The 19,809-nt window shown below is 40.4% G+C and overlaps 1 protein-coding gene and 1 long non-coding RNA gene across 2 annotated transcripts in view; one reads left to right on the top strand and one right to left on the bottom strand.

The window, feature by feature from the left end:
* The first annotated feature begins 1,879 nt into the window (after positions 1 to 1,879).
* The window catches only part of LOC137383411 (myosin-11-like), a 163,779-nt gene continuing 145,849 nt past the window's right edge, over positions 1,880 to 19,809 (top strand). The window contains 2 exon segments of the mRNA XM_068056218.1: positions 1,880 to 1,962; positions 7,950 to 8,314. Coding sequence (XP_067912319.1) covers positions 7,967 to 8,314 — 348 coding nt within the window. The 5' untranslated portion in view covers positions 1,880 to 1,962; positions 7,950 to 7,966.
* LOC137383412 (uncharacterized) overlaps positions 10,128 to 19,809 on the bottom strand; it is a 94,593-nt gene continuing 84,911 nt past the window's right edge. Inside the window, exon 3 of the long non-coding RNA XR_010977405.1 lies at positions 10,128 to 10,180. This is a non-coding gene — a long non-coding RNA (uncharacterized lncRNA). The remainder of the gene's footprint in view (positions 10,181 to 19,809) is intronic.

Consider the following 19,809-nt stretch of genomic DNA (forward strand, 5'->3'; position numbering starts at 1 on the left):
AATAAGTGGCCTTAATAAGTTTACATTATTCGCGTCAAAATGTACAAACCAGTTAAACCATATTTAGTAGCGTGCTGATGTTTCAATGTTTCATATCCGGTATGTTGACGGAATTCCATAGCATATCCCGTATTCCCTTTTTGGGATTTAATCCTGCTCGCATTCAGTTGCAAGGCCAAACACAGAGTAACATTGTGCCTGGTTTCGTTTGCCCCAGAGTCCACTGCCATCCTTTTTATAGCAGCTATATACTTCCCCTGATTTACTGTAATATACTCATACGGTACAGCTGGGATAGGGAAATTGTGGAAAGTTTTCCTTTTATGAGTCTGATCGTGAACGGAAGCAGTAAACAGTAAACTGCAACGGACGGAGTGATACCATGGTGGGAGGGAGCCGTTTGCATCAAACCCGCATTTCGGCGTTTGGAGTACTTTATATCCACTTTTCAAATTATTGAAATGTATTTTTATTTCATATTGCGAAAGCTAGTCCACATTCAGCTCGTGTTAACTGTCCCCATGAATTAAATGTAAGTAGTACATGAGGGCTGCTCGGTCGGTAAACTCCCCTTTCATCTCGGATCGAGCCCAGGATGACCATTTCTCTCTGTTGCCTGAGCTTGTGAGCATCCTGAGCCTTAACACAGGTCCTAATGGAAGTGAAACGACTGCAAAAAAACAACCCGCGAGTTAGCATGGATTGGCGCAAAATTGACAATCTAAATGGTTGGTATAGGAAGGGGGAAAACATCATGTGGTGCCCCAAGATGTGCTGTTGTGAAACAGGACTGAAGTATCTTGTTTCAGAACGCAGGGAGCTTTCACTGGTTCATTGGATGATACAGTGAAGAAACATACCCATCCAAGCACTCATCCTGAACCTTGAGGGCAGAATTCAAGAAAACGATAAAATGTCTTTTATTTCTGTATGTCAGCAAAATCCTTTGACAAACATGAAGGCTGCAAAACACAACCAAGCGGAAAGCTATTAATGCAAAACAAAATACTGAGAATGCTGGAAATCTGAAATAATAACAGAAAATGCTGTAAATACTCAGCAGATCTGGCAGCATCTGTGGAGAACGAAAAACAACTAACATTCTTAAACAAAGAACAGTACAGTAACAGGCCATTCGGCCCTCCAACCCTGCGCGGTTCTTGATGCCTGCCTAAACTAAAAATCTTCTGCACTTCCGGGGACCGTATCCCTCTATTCCCATCCTATTCATGTATTTGTCAAGATGCCTCTTAAACGTCGCTATCGTGCCTGCTTCCACCACCTCCCCCGGCAGCAAGTTCCAGGTACTCACCACCCTCTGTATAAAAACCTTGCCTCGCACATCCCCTCTAAACTTTGCCCCTTGCACCTTAAACCTATGTCCCCTAGTAACTGACTCTTCTACCCTGGGAAAAAGCTTCTGACTATCCACTCTGTCCATGCCGCTCATAACTTTGTAAACCTCTATCATGTCACCCCTCCACCTCCGTCGTTCCAGTGAAAACAATCCGAGTTTATCCAACCTCTCCTCATAGCTAATGCCTTCCAGACCAGGCAACATCCTAGTAAACCTCTTCTGTACCATCTCCAAAGCCTCCACGTCCTTCTGGTAGTGTGGCAACCAGAATTGTACGCGATTAAAACGTTATTAAATTTATTTAATGTCCTCTGGGAAATAAGAGTAAACAGCATAATTGCTTACTAATTGTATTTTATATTGTCATTACTAAGACGTAAGGTATGACAAATGTTAAGATAATCTTTTAGAGATTTGCTTATTCAAAAGAGCCAGTGGGATGACCGAGTGACAGTTTCCCAGATGGGAGGAGCGACCCCGCCCCATGTTAGTCCAGGCGCTCTTGTTAAATAGTGAGAATCAGGGGCGCTGCTTACTCAGGCTCTTCCTACTCCTGGGCATTCACGTTGGGAACTTAAGCAGCCTTCGAATACAGCCCGTCTTCAGTAAGTATTCAGGATAAACGTCAGGTTTCATTCGGGTTATAAAATTAAGTTTTGAGCAAAGATTACGAAAATGGAACGCCGTTACCTTCTACCGTGCATGTGCTTTAAAGCCCTTATTACAAATAATGGTCAGTGTAGAGTCAACACCAGAACTAGTATAGTGACCAGTAATGGTTACAGTGGTTAAGTAAATTAACAATAGTGATCAGTATAGCAGTGACTGATACAATGATCGGTGATGGTTACAGTGGTCAGTAGTAATTACAGTCGAGTAATGACAGACAATAGTAACGGGTATAGTGTTCAGTAATGGTTGCAATGTGTAGTATTTACAATGATCGGTAATCATTACAGTAGTGACCCGTGCGGCGATCAGTCGTTAGAACTACAATGTGTTACAGCATTTACTGTAATCAGGAATGGTTACAATTAGTAGTAACAGACATAGTAAACACCTATGCTTACACCGACTCCTGGGCAATACTTGTGTATCTATAGATAGTCTGGTTGAGGCAACTCAATTAAGTGAGATGTGTACGCGGTCAACAACGCACTTTAATTTCTTTACATTGCAGGAACCCTAAAATAGTAGTCTTTGAAAACAGTTCGGTGAGGGCGCATATGCCTTTCACGATCAAAAACTGTACAGCGGAAGAAGGGCGGCAGGAGGCAATGCGGAACTGAATCAGTTCTCTGAACCGCTTTGCAGTTTACCGCACCCAGTTTTTCCACACCCAGGTATTTAGTGATGTATTTAGCTTTCACTAAAGGTAGAAACTATAATTCATTGTGTAGGTATAAATCCGCCCAAATCCAATCTGACCAATATACTTGGGTAGATTGGTACCAACAGTTTCAGCTAAAGGAAAATTATTTTAATTTATTAGACCCGTGCGCATCTTAGGATGTAACAACAAAACTGGCAGCAATTGAGCTCTGAAGTTATTTTAAGAGTCTTTTCTACTACCTTTTCTAAGTTGTATCTGCTAAGCGCTCACCTGCAAACCACACAGGCAGGGGGAACTCTAGCTGGCACATCAGTTAATGGAATGAATCATATCCAGAGTACATTGTTAAATGTCTGTAAGATACAGAATGCAGCAAAGCCAATACACCATTGAAGTTAAACAGCGCTCTCGGATTGCCATGTGAGCTGTTCAAAGAGCTTGTCCTTATTTGCTTAAAATGCCGCTTGTTTACCAGTTTGACGTGAATCTCAAGCATCTCATTACATTATTCCCTAAAAGGCGTTCAGTTCGAATTGTTTGCAGCTCGCTATCATTACGTTTCTCAGTAATCACTAGTTTGTGGAAACATAACCATACATGGTAATAAATGGCGTGGAGGTATGGTTTATATTCTATATCATTCCCATCACGGGATTTTAAATATTTAAAGTTCCACAGTAACACCGTGCAAGTCTGCAATGTCCAAGAAATCACATCGGAAACCTGAGCACATTAACATGGTAACTAACGCTGTTAAGAGGAAGAACTTGGGCTAAATGAGGTATAAATTCCCCTCCCCCAACACACATCTCGCTCACCTTATTTGACGATGTGAGGTATTTTAACTTGTACATTCACCATAATCAGTGACTTTAAGTATTTTTTTAAACGCACTTCTTAAAATTTGCTCTCTAATTTGCAATGGTGAGAAGTCGCTAAAGCAGAAGATCTTCAAAGAGGATTACTGTCAGAACGATATGTTCAGAATATTGGCGTGGAAATAATTCACCATTTTCAGAGATTTCAGGCACTTAAATGTACAAAAGCGTTGCTGGCTTTGCCTTAGCCTTTGCATGCTGTTAGGTTGGGAAAAAAAAAATTGGACCGAATTCAGTAAGTTTCTATCCCCCAAAAAAGACATGTTAGTTTAGTGCCAAAATTGTCCACACGCACACTTTCCATGCACTTTGTAACATAGCACATGATCAATTTCAACCTAGCTTACTTTTTGTTTAACGAGGCTGGTTTACATTACTGCAACCACTTAATGCAAGATTGCAGTTACACTGCTACTTTGAGTGCGCAGTTTGGGGGCTAGCACAGGAGTTAGTCAATCAGATGCCTAAACAGAATACAGTCCCATAGTGTGACTCGCCTTTAGGAGGCTATCTGATACTAGTTTGAGATGCTATCAAACTGCACTACGACTCCGGGCCAGGGCAAAACGTTTTATTGGACCGCCTGCAAACTTTTCAAATTTTGTATCGTAGCTTTTTCGTGGGAAAACTGGTTACTTCATCAACTCAATAAACATGAAGCACAGAAAGCAGAAGCCTGTTCGTTTCCAAACATACCCCCGTAGTGATAGCGGCTAACCTTGCTGTGACCTGAATGGGTATAGCGTTTGTATATAACGTTGGCTGGGCATCACATATGCCTAAAACCAGTAGGCAGAGTATAAATGCCGCTCACCAACATTCAATTTAGTAGCACTATCGTAGGACTTATTCAGGAAACATTCTGTGTAATGTTAAGAGCACTTAACAGATAAGCATAGACACGGAAACTCCAATTGTCTCTATTAAGTCCATATGCCGCCAGAAAATATATTTAACCTAATTGATCTCTGAAGAAAAAAATCCTGAAAACTTTAATCACTGACCCCAATATACATTTATTCATTCATTCTTGGTATGTGGACATCACTGGCAAGGCCAGTATTTATTGCCCATCCCAAATTGCCCTTAAGGAGGTAGTGAAGCACTTTCTTGAACCATTGCAGTCCATGTAAGGAAGGTACTCCCACAACATTTTTGGACACAATTGAGTGGCTTGATATGTTATTTCAGAGGGTACTTAAGAATCTACCACATTACTATTGGTCTGGAGTCACATATAGGCCAGACCAGGTAAAGATTCCTTCCCTAAAAGACATTTGTGAACTAGATTGTTTTTTTTTACAGCTATCTGGTAATTTCATGATACTAGTTTTACCTTCCAGATTGGTTTAATTAACTGAATTTAAATTCCCCACTTTTTCTTCCCTAGGCCTCATTACTTCCAATTTTAATCTGAAATTAGGCAATGGGCAACATTACAATGGTAATCAATGCTAGTCTATAATCAAGCAACTGGAGGTTTTGAAGTGAATTGATCTGGCTTTGGGTGTTTTGCTCTCTACGAAGAACAGTGGTTGATGATGCACATCTTTCTGAAATGTGGCAAGGCAAGTGGAGTCATAAGCTGTTCAGGGACCTAAACACACAAGCATTTTGCTGAACATTAATTGAATGAGCCAATAGACCATGCCAGAATGCTGAGTTTGAATTTGAGATTTTTGTAAGAGTTTTTATTTGCCCAAGGTAGTATCCCTCTTATTTGAGGAGTATTTGCTTTTCCTTTACTATCTTATGAGCAAAAAATGTAATGAAAAATAACATAAATCTGGAGAAATGGAGTTGCTGGATGTACAGAACACTAAATGTGTGCTGTGCAAGTAAGAGTTAAATTAACATGCAGTTTCCAATTGCTGCACAGTAATGGAATCGCTTAAGTCTGAACTTTGCTGGAAACCCAGCACTTTCCTTGTAAACAACCATTAGAAATCTGAATGTATTTCTCTTGCTCTAAAGCTTTCCTCTTGGCCCCATCTTGGATTAGTTTATCAAAATATTCAGTTGAAGAGGCCAGGTCACATCTGAGCTGGAATCTTATTGAAACAGCCAAGCAATAGTACATGGAGCAATGTGTCCTCAGTATAGCATTAGACTTTGTATAAAAGTGTTTACTCATTTATGAAATGAGTATTGCCTTTTTTGTCATGTATACAATGAAATGTAATTGACCTTGGTTTGTTATGTATCAAATATATGTACCAAACATTGACAAATACATATAGTCCAAAGGATTGATTTTTTTTTTCCCAATCACCAAACAGAACTGTATGTTGTGTCAAACTTGATTTTTGATTCAGAAAGTGTACTAAGCGTAGTCATCAAATGGTGTTGACTATAATTTTATCTATTTGGACTTTCCCTTGCAAAACCTATAGCTGCCAGCAGTAAAAATTCACCCCCTTTGAATGTACAAAGCTAATTTAGTGCAGGATAATATATCCCATTATATTTTCCTCAAAATCTTAGCACTAATGCTAGGATGTTTCCATTCTATTTTTATACTTCTATTGTCGTATCTCACTGGTCTTGAAGTTACTCTTTGGTGTACTAGTGTATAAACGAGGTGTTTGTCTGAAATTCCTTCTCTGCTATCTTAGAAAAAGTGTTACCAGTTTAAAATAAATAGGCTATTATCTCTGCAAAATAGTATGGTCAGGAATTTTTGACTTATTACTACCTTCTATAATCGCAGCAATTTTTCTAACTGTGGGCAACCTATTCTGATAAGACAGTAGGTATTATTTTAATAAAAGCAAAATGCTGCAGATGCTGGAAATCCGAAATAGAAACAAGAAATGCTGGAAATATTCAGGTCTGGCAGTACCTGTGCAGAGAGAAGCAGAGTTAACGTTTCAGGTCAGAGACCCTTCAGAACCGCATTATTTTAAACAAGACAAGTAAAACCCAAACCAAATTACACACAAGACTGGATAGTTAAAAATATGGTATTATTTACACCACAGGGACTTGTTTGAGACAAGTGCTTGTTTGGACCAATTCAATATTACTACTCTAACACTGTGGCTAGGCAAAGACGAGCTCTAAGTATGCATGCCTTATATACATGCGCAAATACAGCTTTTCCCAATTGCCTCCAAATACTGGCTTTTGCTAACATTAAACACTTTAAAACTGAAGGAAAGAATTAATATACACAAACTCAAATCTATCCCACATCTAGTCCCCTTGCCCACTAATCTCCACATACATGCAATCGGGGAGAGGAAGAAAATTTAAAAAAATTAGCTGAGGCCAATTTAGGTGAAATTTCTTTCTGACCCCTGCAGGCAATTAAGCAAGTTTCAGGAGACGAGGGTGACTGATACCATTATCACCATTAAACATCTACCTTCTATAAGTCACAGGATCCTTTCGAACACCGCATTGTAATTGATTGTGATTTATTTCAAAGAATTAGAATGACATTCTCAAATGACATCAGGCTGTTTGTCTATATTAGTGCAAAATTGAAATTACTTCATGATGCAAAATGGGTAACACAATTGGGTTTGTTACAGTTTCTCTGAGCATTTTGCTGAAATATATGTTGTGGATGTCATGCAAAGGCAGGATTATGCTAAACTGCAATGGCTGCCATGGTAAAATAAATCCGTGACACTCGCTGCCCAGGATCAAAAAGATTAGTCACTTGGGCAAAGTACTGCAGGGTTGTTGCTGCCTTTGGAACTGTATTACAGCATAAGTTATCATCAGATGCAAAAGAGGTAAGGGGATTTCCCCAATCAGTGAAAATTGGAGGAAGAAAAAATGATATTGGATACATGTAGTGTAAGCCAGGTTGCAGTGTATATCACATGCCTAGGGGAGGTGGTCACATAGTGGTAGTATCACTGGGCTAGTAACCAGACACAGGCAAATGCTCTGGACATGGGTTCAAATCCCACCATGGCAGAGAGTGAAACTTGAATTCAGTTAATAAAATCTGGAATTAATAAGCTAGTCTAATGGTGGCCAATTGTTGTACAAACTCATCTGGTTCACTAATATCCTATAGGAATACATAGAAAGGAAATCTGCCACATGTGACTCCAGACTCACAGCAATGTGGTTAACTCTGAAATGGCCACTCAGTTCAAGGGCAATTAGGGATGGGCAATAAATGCTGGCCTAGCCAGCAATACCCATATCCCATGAACGAATTTAAAAAAAAAAAAAAAAATGCTCATTGTAGAACCAGCCCCAGTTTCACTCCACTGAAATAAATTGTTGGTCTGCTTTGCCAGATTAAGGCCTAGGTAGTGGAATAATTTTTTATCTTCATTATTTATTTACGTTAACTTTTGTTTTGGGTTTTAAATCATAGAATGTGAAAAATAACTTTTTTTAAATTTCTTTTTGTTAGGCAATTACTAAGACATAATGGCACAGAAGTCTGGCAGCCAGGGTGGAGAGGCTGACTCATTTCTATTTGTGGATAAATCCATTAACAATCCACTAGTCCAGGCTGACTGGTCAGCGAAGAAACTGGTTTGGGTGCCTTCGGACCGCAATGGCTTTGAAGCTGCAAGTATTAAGGAGGAAAAGGGGGATGAAGTTACTGTTGAATTGACAGAAAATGGAAAGAAAATTAAAGTTAACAAAGATGACATCCAGAAGATGAATCCCCCAAAGTTCTCCAAAGTAGAGGACATGGCAGAATTGACTTGCCTGAATGAAGCATCGGTGTTGCATAATCTGAGGGAGCGCTACTACTCGGGGCTTATCTATGTGAGTAAATATACACCTATATTGAGTGTTTTAAAACAATCTTAGCAGAAACCCTCTAGTCCTGACCAAACATTAGCATGTCAAAACTGACAGAGTTGAAATGGAATAAGTTCCCATATCTAAAGTTGTAGCAAGGTTCAGAAACTACTATGTACAAGAAAAAAAACGGAATCAATTAAAAATCCAGCCTACAGAGTCAGACAATATGGGGTCGTTTATCTCTGTCCACTTGGCAGGAATAGACAATAGCATTCCGAAAATCATGGTACTGAATTTACTCACTTCATTTTTGGCAAGCATCTCATTAAGGTTTACAAATCGGGCTCATATATGACATACATAGGACACCAACTCAGTTGTCAGGTACCAATGGCAGATTGTGCTCCAGTCATTGGCACTAAGCATAGAGTGGTCGAGTAAGTGGTCCTTTTTAAAGGAACAGTTTTGAGATACTTGCAAAAACATGAATGTTCCTCTTGGCCCACAAAAATCTTCCTAATCAATGTTGATCCCTCTATATTTTCCCCCTCCCAAGATTGTCTCCCCCACTTGACTTCCAACTTGCTGCTCAGCTCTGTCGGGGAGTAAAGGCCTGCTACCCGACCCGAGCCCGACGACATGCGTCGGGTCCAGCTTTCAGGTTCGGGTCGGGGACAGGCAGGAAGTCTTGCATTTTGCTCTGCTGGAGTGGAGAGTGTATAAATTAGAAAACTTACCTGAGTTGGAGTCCGGAACATCAAGGAGGGAGACTGAGTCTGCACAGTGAGCGTCTCAATGACGTCATCATGCTCACGCTGCAGCTTCCTTAATCCATCCATCCAAAAACTGTACAGTGAGTGAGCGCACTATGGAATCAAGGTAGGTAACCATTCCGGCGGTTGGATTGGGCGCAGGAAAAAGTGGAGGGGTTCGGGTCGGATTTTTATTTCCTGACCTGAACAGGCCTTTATGGGGGAGCTGCTGGACTTTCTGCCATTTCTGCCCCAATTGGCAAGCGACCTGGAAGCACTCTGCTCAGCATTCATTGCTGGCCAGTTCTATGCAAATGGGCACAAATATTATTCGGGTTCAAGCCTCCCACTAAGAAAATATGTCCAACATCTACCAACAGTTAAAATTATCTCACATACATGGCCCAGTATGATACAATGGGCAGAATTTCATCCTGACTTTAGAGATGGGAATGGAGGCAAGGGTGGCATACAAAATTGCATAGTCTTGGCGTCAGGCAGCATGCCCGATGTTGTCCTGGCCTAATTCCACTGTCCAGTGCAGGGAAGACTGAGGATGGCCTTCCTGCTTGAGGCCCTTAAGTGACCAATTAATGGCCGCTTAAGGGTAGACTCCCGCCTCCACTCGATTTTTACCCACCTCCTGAGGGGCTCGCTGCCATGTGGAGACACCACCAGATGAGACCTGGTGGCCTCTTAGCAGGCTCAGGAGGGTGGGGTCGCTCCTCTGGCAATTCATGGCTCACGGAGGGCCCCCCCCTCGGTGGTGATGGCTGCTCCCGCAGCAAGACTGCCCCCCCCCCTTTCCAACCAAGCATCCTCCCCACGCCCAATGGGACTGCTGGTACTGCAGAGCTGCTGACAGCTCTGGAGGCGGGCATTTGTCGCTTAAAGGGTTGGCTTTCCCAACAGCGGGTAATTAATTGGCTGCATGCCGTGGAATTCCATCGGGTGTCCAACAGAGGGCTGAGGCGGGGCCTCCCCCCACCCCTGTCTTCTGGCCCGTCACCAGGATAAACTCTGTCCCAATATTTCAGCAGAGGATATCTGTCAAACATTGTAATAATAGAGAAATTGTTCACCTTTTTCCTGGTCTATTTTTACCAGTAGAGTGGCGGCAGCTTTCCACAGCAACCTATGAAATAAATACATTTTGTAATTTTTAAACTAGGCTACTATAGTATGCATTAAAGAAATATTGGTCTGTAATTCGCAGTTTTAAGGATGACAACTGTTGGCACTCACTGTTATTACTGTTTAAAACTGACATCAACTTTTGCTGTTCGCACATGTACAGTTAAACACGAAAATCCTGAAGTTGCTGTCTGTGATACTGTGCTCTGAGGGTGCGCCGTTGTAGTCTTTGAAGATGCAATTAGCACAGAATCAGTGATTTGATGGGTACTTTAACTTTTTATGCACTGTTCTTACTGCAAAAACCATTGAAAATGTGAGGTGTAACTGAGTTTTTAGTGGCATATTAAGTCATTATTACTGCAGAACAACCTCCCTGGCCCTGAAAATCTAACTTTAAATTCTGGCATGACATTCCCTCACAACATTTAAAAATTCCATGAAGTTAAAATGAAAAATTATCAAGTTTATGAAGTCTTTGAGAAGGTCTTGAAGCAAGAAACTCTAGGCAAAACAGAGTGAAGAACATTGAATGAAGTAAAGTTCATGCAAGTTATAGAGTAGTCTTGCATTTTCTATGGGATAAAAGGAGTGGGATAGGGCTATGTGGTGGTGAATGTGCCTCTAAAATTACACCACAATTGTGTAATTTAATGAATGCGTTGAACAATGACAGGTAGATAAACAACTGCTGCAAAAATATTTTTGGTCTCGCTAGTCTCCAGGTGAGACACTAGTTACCCAAAATCCAATTATTCTGCATACTTAACTACTGAAGGTTGCTGACTTTATCACAGTAAATTAGGGAGCAAATGAGGACTCTAATGTTTCACCAGATCATTAGTTGAGGAAGGCTATCCAACCAATCTCAGCTCAACAATTCCAAAAAGTAAACCTACAGCTCATAAGTGTGCCACTCAATGGGCTCTTTAATGACCATATGCTTTTCATCTTCACTACTTTTTTCTGGAAGTCCATTTCAAGTATTGACTAGACTTTTGTATTGAAGTCTTCCTGGTATCAGCCCTAAATTGATTGAGAATTGGTTAATGGACAGAATAGAGAGTTGAAATAAATGGGTCATTTTCAGGTTGGCAGGACGGAGTGCCAGAAGGATCAGTGATTGGGCCTCAGCTATTTACGGGCGGCGCAGTGGTTAGCACCACAGCCTCACAGCTCCAGCGACCCGGGTTCAATTCTGGGTACTGCCTGTGTGGAGTTTGCAAGTTCTCGCTGTGTCTGCGTGGGTTTTCTCTGGGTGCTCCGGTTTCCTCCCACAGCCAAAAGACTTGCAGGTTGGTAGGTAAATTGGCCATTATAAATTGACCCTAGTATAGGTAGGTGGTAGGGAAATATAGGGACAGGTGGGGATGTGGTAGGAATATGGGATTAGTGTAGGATTAGTATAAATGGGTGGTTGATGGTCGGCACAGACTTGGTGGGCCGAAGGGCCTGTTTCAGTGCTGTATCTCTAAACTAAACTAAGCTATTTACATCTATATCAATGACTTGGATGAGGGTGCTGAGTTTAATATATCCAAGTTTGCTGCTGATACAAAGCTAGGTGGGAAAGTAAGCTGTGAGGAGGCTGCAAAGGGAAATAGATCAGTTAATTATTGAGCAAGCAGGTGGCAGATGGAGTATAATGTGGGGATGTGTGGAATTATCCATGTTGATTGGAAGAATAGGGCAACATGTGTTTAAAAAGTTGAGAAACTAGTAAATGTTCAGAAGGATTTGGGTGTCCTTGTATACATATCACAAGTTAATTTACAGATACAGCAAACAATTAGGAAGATCAATAGTATGTTCGTCTTTATTGAAAGAAGGTTGAAGTATAAGAGTAAAGAAGCCTTGCTTGAATTATATAGGGCTTTCGTACCTCAAGTATGGTGTACAGTTTTATTCTCCTTGCCTAAGGAAAGAGATACTTGACTTCAAGGTGGTGCAATGAAGGTTTACTGGACAGATTCCTGGGATGAGAGGTTTGTTCTGAGGAGAGGCTGGGTAGAATGGGCCTATATTCTCTGGAGTTTGGAAGAATGGGAGGTGACCTCACTGAAGCATTTAACATTCTTAGTGGGCTTGACAGGGTAGATGCTGAGAGGCTGTTTCTCTTGGTTGGAAAGTCTAGAACTAGAGGTCATAATCTCAGGATAAGGGGATGGCCATTTAGGACAGATGAGGAAACACTACTTTACTCAGGGTTGTGAATCTTTAGAATTTTCTACCAAGAGGGTTGTGGATGCTCAGTCAGTGTGCACATTTAAGACTGATCGATTAGATTTTTGGGAAATAAGGGAATCAATAGGTATGGGGATAGAGTGGTAAAGTGGAGTTGATGTAGAAGATCAGCCGTATGGCTTACTCCTGCTCCTAATTCGAATGTTCTTTTATTCTAAATTTGCCCTTTACTGACTTAAACTTATGCTCTTTTGTCCTACTGACTTGGTTTACTGTGAAGTAATGCTTCACGTTTGTTTTCTATGTTTAATATTTTATGTACCTCTCCTCCACACCCTAATATTTGAGACTACAGAACCCTGGTCTCTCCAATCTGCCCTCATTGCCAGGATCAGAAGCCTGCATAATCAACTCTGTGGATTATCCTCCAGGTTTCCTTCAGGTCTCTGTGATCACAGCCTCAAAATGGAATCTGGCCAGATACTGCACAGTTTTCGCATAACTTCCTTTGATCTATACGCTGTTGATTCAACGGTACAGATCAGTATCCTGTTTACTTTGTTAATTGCTGCTCCACAGTGCCTTGGCATACTAAATGCTGAGTTAACACCCTAATCTCTTTTAACCTCTCTTTTAGCTATCTCTACACCAGAGAGAATGAGGTCCAGAAAACCCACAGGCAAGCAATCACATCAAGTATCAACTGGTAATCTGAGACTGACCTCCGATTATCCAGGGTCTGAGGGGTAGTCAGCAAATTTGAATGCACTGATGGGTGTGAAAGCAGCTTAATGATTTGCATCTGGTCTCATTTCAGTAAATTTTTAATTAATCCACTTTTTTTGGGAAGACTAGAGAAATGCATGTAAGACACTTATAGAAGACTACAGTATGCAATCCATATAGCAAGGGGTTCTCATTGTTACATCCTTGGTCATACTTTTGTATGTCTAGATATTGGGTGTTGAAAACAAATTCTTGATTTTAAGTGACACAGATTCCCCTTTAAAAGACAGGTTGGTCACTGGTGGACTTAACATGAGGCAGATCCCTACGTCTTGTACAAGTTCAGTAGTACTACTTTGCTTTTATATTCTATTCCTTTAGATGTGAAACTAAGGATTTTACTGAGCACCTTTAGGATGTTGTACTATTTTAAAGATGCTCCATAAATGCAATTTGTTGAAAGGCATTATCTATTTGCTTCTTTATTTTTATGGTCTTAACTACTTGCACTGCCACATTTAATCACCTGCATCCAGACACAAAACTTGCTCTACTCCTCTGCTCTATTTAAAATCTTACAATTTAAGGTGTAATTCCTTTCCCTATTCTTACCCCCAAAATATGTTGTGCCCTATTTTTCTATGCAGCAGGTGTTTTGTGATGAATTTTGTCAAGGGTTTTCTGAAGGTCAAGATGCACTAGATTTACTTAAGGGGCTGATTATACTAGAGAAACAGATCTGTTGGGGTAGGGGGGGGGGATGTAATTACATATTTAAGGTACTTTCCATAATCTGATGTTTCATCAATTGCTGCTAGAATAGTGTTTTTAGTCCACTCTTTTAGCTGTAGTCCACAGAACTTCTGGAGAAATGGTGTACCTGTCTTTTATTCCATTTCTCTAGGGTTTCTGTGGATCCTGCACTCAAGGTATGGGGATAACAAGGGGAGCCCCTGTGGAAATTCAACTCCCAGTTATCAGAGGCCATCAGTCTTACCATTTTTTCCAGTGTTCCCTTATGAAGACTGTTGCCATGACAACTTCATTAATAAATCAAATTAAATTGACACTGGTATAATCGCTGAGCCCCTTAGACGAACACACAGTTGTAAGATGCATTTCAGAATAGGCAAGTTTATAGGCATTTTTCTATTTAGAAATTGCTAAAAGAACAAGTGACAAACAAATGTACAAACAGAATGTCTAAGTCAAATGGACATCAGAACAAAACAAGCACACTGACAGAATAAAACTTAAATAGTGCTGACAACCAAACAATATTTTTGTATGTGCTGAGATTAGTAAATTTGCGGATGACACTAAGGTCGGTGGAGCTGTGGGTAGTGCCGAAGGATGTTGTCGGGTACAGAGGGACATAGATAGGCTGCAGAGCTGGGCTGAGAGATGGCAAATGGAGTTTAATGCGGAAAAGTGCGAGGTGATTCACTTTGGAAGGAGTAACAGGAATGCAGAGTACTGGGCTAATGGGAAGATTCTTGGTAGTGTAGATGAACAGAGAGATCTTGGTGTCCAGGTACATAACCTGGGTAGCAACCTTCAGGGATTTAATAGGGCTGTTAAGAAGGCATATGGTGTGTTAGCTTTTATTAGTAGGGGGATCGAGTTTCGGAGCCACGAGGTCATGCTGCAGCTGTACAAAACTCTGGTGCGGCCGCACCTGGAGTATTGCGTGCAGTTCTGGTCACCGCATTATAGGAAGGATGTGGAAGCTATGGAAAGGGTGCAGAGGAGATTTACTAGGATGTTGCCTGGTATGGAGGGAAGGTCTTACGAGGAAAGGCTGAGGGACTTGAGGTTGTTTTCGTTGGAGAGAAGGAGGAGGAGAGGTGACTTAATAGAGACATATAAGCTAATCAGAGGGTTAGATAGGGTGGATAGTGAGAGTCTTTTTCCTTGGATGGTGATGGCAAACACGAGGGGACATAGCTTTAAGTTGAGGGGTGATAGATATAGGACAGATGTCAGAGGTAGTTTCTTTACTCAGAGTAGTAGGGGCATGGAACGCCCTGCCTGCAACAGTAGTAGACTCGCCAACTTTAAGGGCATTTAAGTGGTCATTGGATAGACATATGAATGAAAATGGAATAGTGTAGGTCAGATGGTTTCACAGGTCGGCGCAATATTGAGGGCCGAAGGGCCTGTACTGCGCTGTAATGTTCTAATTCTAATTTCCATGAGCTTTGGAATAAGAACACCAATTTCTTCTTTCATTGGTGTTATTTTTGTTAATTGGTAATTTCCAGACTAGAGAAGCTGTGATTGTTCTCCTTGGCAGAGGAAGTTAAGAGGAGGTATAAGAGATGCTCAAAGTTATGAAGGCTTTTGATAAATAAGGAGAAACTGTTTTTACTGGCAGGAGGTTTGGGAACCAGAACACACAGATATAAGATAACTGGTAAAAGAACCAGAGGAGAAATGAAGAGCATTTTCACTACATAGTGAATTATGACCTGAAATGCATTGCCTGAAAGGGTTCTGGATGCAAATTCAATAGTAACTTTCAAAAAGGGGAAAGTTCGCAAGGCTATGGGGGAAAAAGTAGGATGAATTGGTAGCTCTTTCAAAGAGCTGGCACAGACATGATTGGCCAAATGGCCTCATGTGATTTAAGGTTCCGACTTGTCCCTACGTTACAACAGTGACTACACTTCAAAACTACTTATCGAATTATAGAAACATAGAATGGTTACAGCACATTGGCTGTAAAATGCTTTGGGACAACCTACAATTTTAGAAAGCACTATATAAATGCAAGTTCTATCCTTTTTTTTTTCTTTGATCACATTACTCACGTAAACAACACTACAGCAAGTGAAATTTTAGTCCTTACAAGGAAGCACCTGGAACAATGCATCTGGGTATTTTAATTATTTTGTTCTGATTGAATAATTTGTATTATAACATACATGCAAGATTGTAGCGCAGTACAATTATAAATGTAGTGTACTTTACAAAAAAAACCACGGCTTCAGTTTTATAGCAAATGGTTTGTAACAGTATCTAACAATATTAGTGATCGTGTTTGAAGGGCTGGCTGCTCAGAAAATGAAAACATGCAAGTGCCTCACAGTGAAAGGTACTGATCCAGTTGTCTTGCAGTTCATGGAAACTATTATAACTTAATAGGGAATTTAAACTTTACTTCTTGCTGCCAAGCTCTCCAACATTTTTTGTTTATGTAATTTCTGAAGCAAACTTAAGTCCGTGTTATTGTTGGGAAACTTCCAAAAGGATATGGATAGCTGAACATGCTATAGCAAAGTTCGGGGACTTGGAGTAGATATTTTTCCTGTTATGTGAATAATATTCAGAGCTATTTCATAACATTAACATTGGACATGAACTGAATAGGTTAAGTGTGCAAAACTTCCGAAATTACTAAAATTTGTCAGTATAAATAGACATTAAAATTTAAAGTCAGTTTCAGTTTTAAAAGAAACAAAAATTGGGTTTTTCATTTTTTTTTTTGAAGAAACTAGTACCGTCATGAAAACACCATTTCAGCAGAAACAGACAAAGATTCATGTGTACAGAGCTTAATAAATTACACAATCAGATTGTTCCTGATGCAATTTAGATCATGGTCAACATTAAAAATGTGCTTACAGAAATGTCACTGCTTCTATAAGTTTCACCAAGCATAAAGTGACTGCAAACAAAAATACCAGCTGATTGGGAGACAGTTCAATTAAAATTGTTGACTAGCCTCAGGTGTGGCTGGAGTTACTGTTCTAGTCACACCCACTAATTTTAGTGGAAAACATCTTGCACAGTGTACAGGTAAATGCACTTTGCATGTATTTTTACTTAATAAATATCTACCATCAGTCAGTACAAAACTTTGCAATCTTTCTCTTTCACCAATGTTTGGAATTCTGGTTTGAATTTATCAGACACTGCATACTTTAGTGTAGCTTCCAGGTTTTTGTCTAGCAATTGCAAAAGGTACTTTGGCTGGTTGTACAAGTCAACATGCTCAACAATGAGATTCACCAGATCTACCCATGCTCCATCCAGAATGTAGTTGGCTGCTGCTTTCTCTTTGCTATGATATGACTTGTTGGAGCTGTTCACTATCAGTTTCCTTTCTCCTGGCCGGGAACAATTATTCCATTTGGTCAAACTGACCGTGATGACAGCTGCCCTCTCCATACAATGTTGCTTGCTGGTGTTTCCATGGTGCTGAATTCTGGTGCTTTCACTCATGTTGGACACCATGTGTGGGAGTAACCAATAAGCAGTAACCATGGAAATAAAGCACACACAACACTCAAACACTTTGCTTTTCATCTTGTACATTTTTTGATAAAATGGCTAAGATGATTAATGCACATGTGCATATTCTGTGCTATTGAATTTGATTCCACCACCCTTTCATCCAATACATTCCACTGAGAAAAGAAAATTCTCCTCTGTCTGTCTCTGTCTCTCTCGGCCATTTTGACAACTTATGTTAAATCTGTGACCTTTGGTTACTGACCCTGCTGCCAGTGGAAAAGGTTTCTCACTATCAACTCTATCAAAACCCCCCATAATTTTGAACACTTATATTAAATCTCCCATTATTAATCTTTTGCTCTGCAGAGAACAACCACAATTTCTCTAGTCTCTCTAGATATGAGTTTCCTCATCCCCGGTACCACTCTGGTAAATTCCTTTGCACCCTTTCTAAGGCCTTGACATCCTTTCTAAAGTGGCACAGCCAGAATTGGAAACTCTACTCTAGCAGAGGTGTATTCTGTTTATATAATTTTGTTTCAAATATGGAAATTATCACAAGCTCATAAGCTGCTTTAGTATTTCCCATCATACATCTATCACCAAACACAACTGGCAACTATCTTTTTTTTAAAAAGTTCCTTCGCAAGTTTGAAGTACTGCATTGATACAAAGATAAGAAAAGTCAAAGGAAGGGAGGAACTTAAAACAATCACAATCACTTTTTTAGAAAAAAAAAGTACTAGGCATACTAATGGGACTAAAGGTTGACAAGACCCCTGGGCCTGATGGTCTGCATTCTAGGATCTTAAAAGAAGTGGCTGCAGAGATAATGGATGTATTGGTTGTAATCTTCCAAAGTTTCCTAGATTTTGGGAAGGTCCCAGCAGATTGGAAAACAGCAAATGTAACACCTCTAGTCAAGAAAGGAGGGAGACAGAAAGCCGGGAACTATAGGCCAGTTAGCCTAACATATGCCATTGAGAAAATGCTAGATTCCATTTTAAGGAAATAGTAGCAGAACATTTAGAAAATCATAATACAATCGAGCATGATTTTATGAAAGGATAATCATGTTTTACAAAGTTATTAGATTTCTTTTGAGGATGTTACAAGCAGGGTGGATAAAGGGGAACCAGTAGATGTCATATTTAGCAGAGTTGGGATAAATGGGTCAATTTCAGGTTGGCAAACTATAACTAGTGGGGTGCCACAGGGATCAGTGCTGGGGCCTCACCTATTTACAATCTATATAAATGAATGAAGGGACTGAGTGTATTGCAGCCAAATTTGCTGATGATGCCATGATACTTCGGGAAAATAAGTTTTGAGGAGGATGTAGAGTCTGTAAAGAGATACATTAAGTGAGTGGGTAAAAATTTGGCAGTTGGAGTATAATGTCAGGTTTCCACTTTGGTAGGAAGAATAGAAAAACAAAATATCATTTAAATAGAGAGAAACTACAGAATTCTACAGTACTGGGGGATCTGGGTGTCCTAATACATGAAACACAAAGTTAGCATGCAGGTACAGTATGTAATGAGGAAAGCAAATGGAATGTTGGCCTTTAGTGCAAGGGGGATGGAGTATAAAAGTAGGGATGTCCAGCTACAAATGTACAGGGCGTTAATGAGACCACACCTACAGTACTGTGTACAGCTTTTGGTCGCCTTACTTAAGGAGGCTATGCTTGCATTGGAGGGACTTCAGAGAAGATTCACTAGGTTGATTCCTGGGATGAAGGGGTTGTCTTATGAGGAAAAGTTGAGCAAGGGGTTGGGCCTATACTCATTGGAGTTTAGAAGAATGAGAGGTGATCTTATTGAAGCATATATGATTTTGGGGGTACTTGACCGGGTCAATGCTGAGAGGATGTTTTCCTTCACGGGAGAATCTAGAACTAGGGGGTCATAGTTTCAGAATAAGGGGCCACCAATTGAAGACTGAGACGAGGAGGGATTTCTTCTCCGATGGTCCTGAATCTTTGGAATTGTGTACTCTAGAGTGCTGTGGCGGCCGAGTAGTTGAATATATTCAAGGCTGAGCCAGACAGATTTTCGAACTATAGGGGAGTTGAGGGTTAGAGGGCACAGGCAGGAAAGTGGAGTCGAGGCCAAGATCAGATCAGCTATGATCTTGAACGGGGGAGCAGGCTTGAGGGGCTGTATGGCCTACTCCGGCTCCTATTTCTTTTGCAAACAGCCAATCAATGCTCACGTGATCCATTAGACAGTGCAACCTTGTGCACACCCATTGTAATCCTAATGATGCTAACTCCTGGCACTTCATTCCATCATAATTTTTCCTCCAAATCTTATTACTGTGCTTTCATGAGTGAATCTGAACAATTAGATCCATGTCATCATATCCAGAATATGTTGACAAATTTGCCATTGGATAATTTAAGAACAGGAATGCCCCTTTTGTGGCTTAATTTTTCCCACAACCGGTCACAGTAAAACTGATAGAATCACCTGAATT

The sequence above is a fragment of the Heterodontus francisci genome, chromosome 24 (assembly GCF_036365525.1).
Source record: "Heterodontus francisci isolate sHetFra1 chromosome 24, sHetFra1.hap1, whole genome shotgun sequence".
Taxonomy (NCBI): domain Eukaryota; kingdom Metazoa; phylum Chordata; class Chondrichthyes; order Heterodontiformes; family Heterodontidae; genus Heterodontus; species Heterodontus francisci.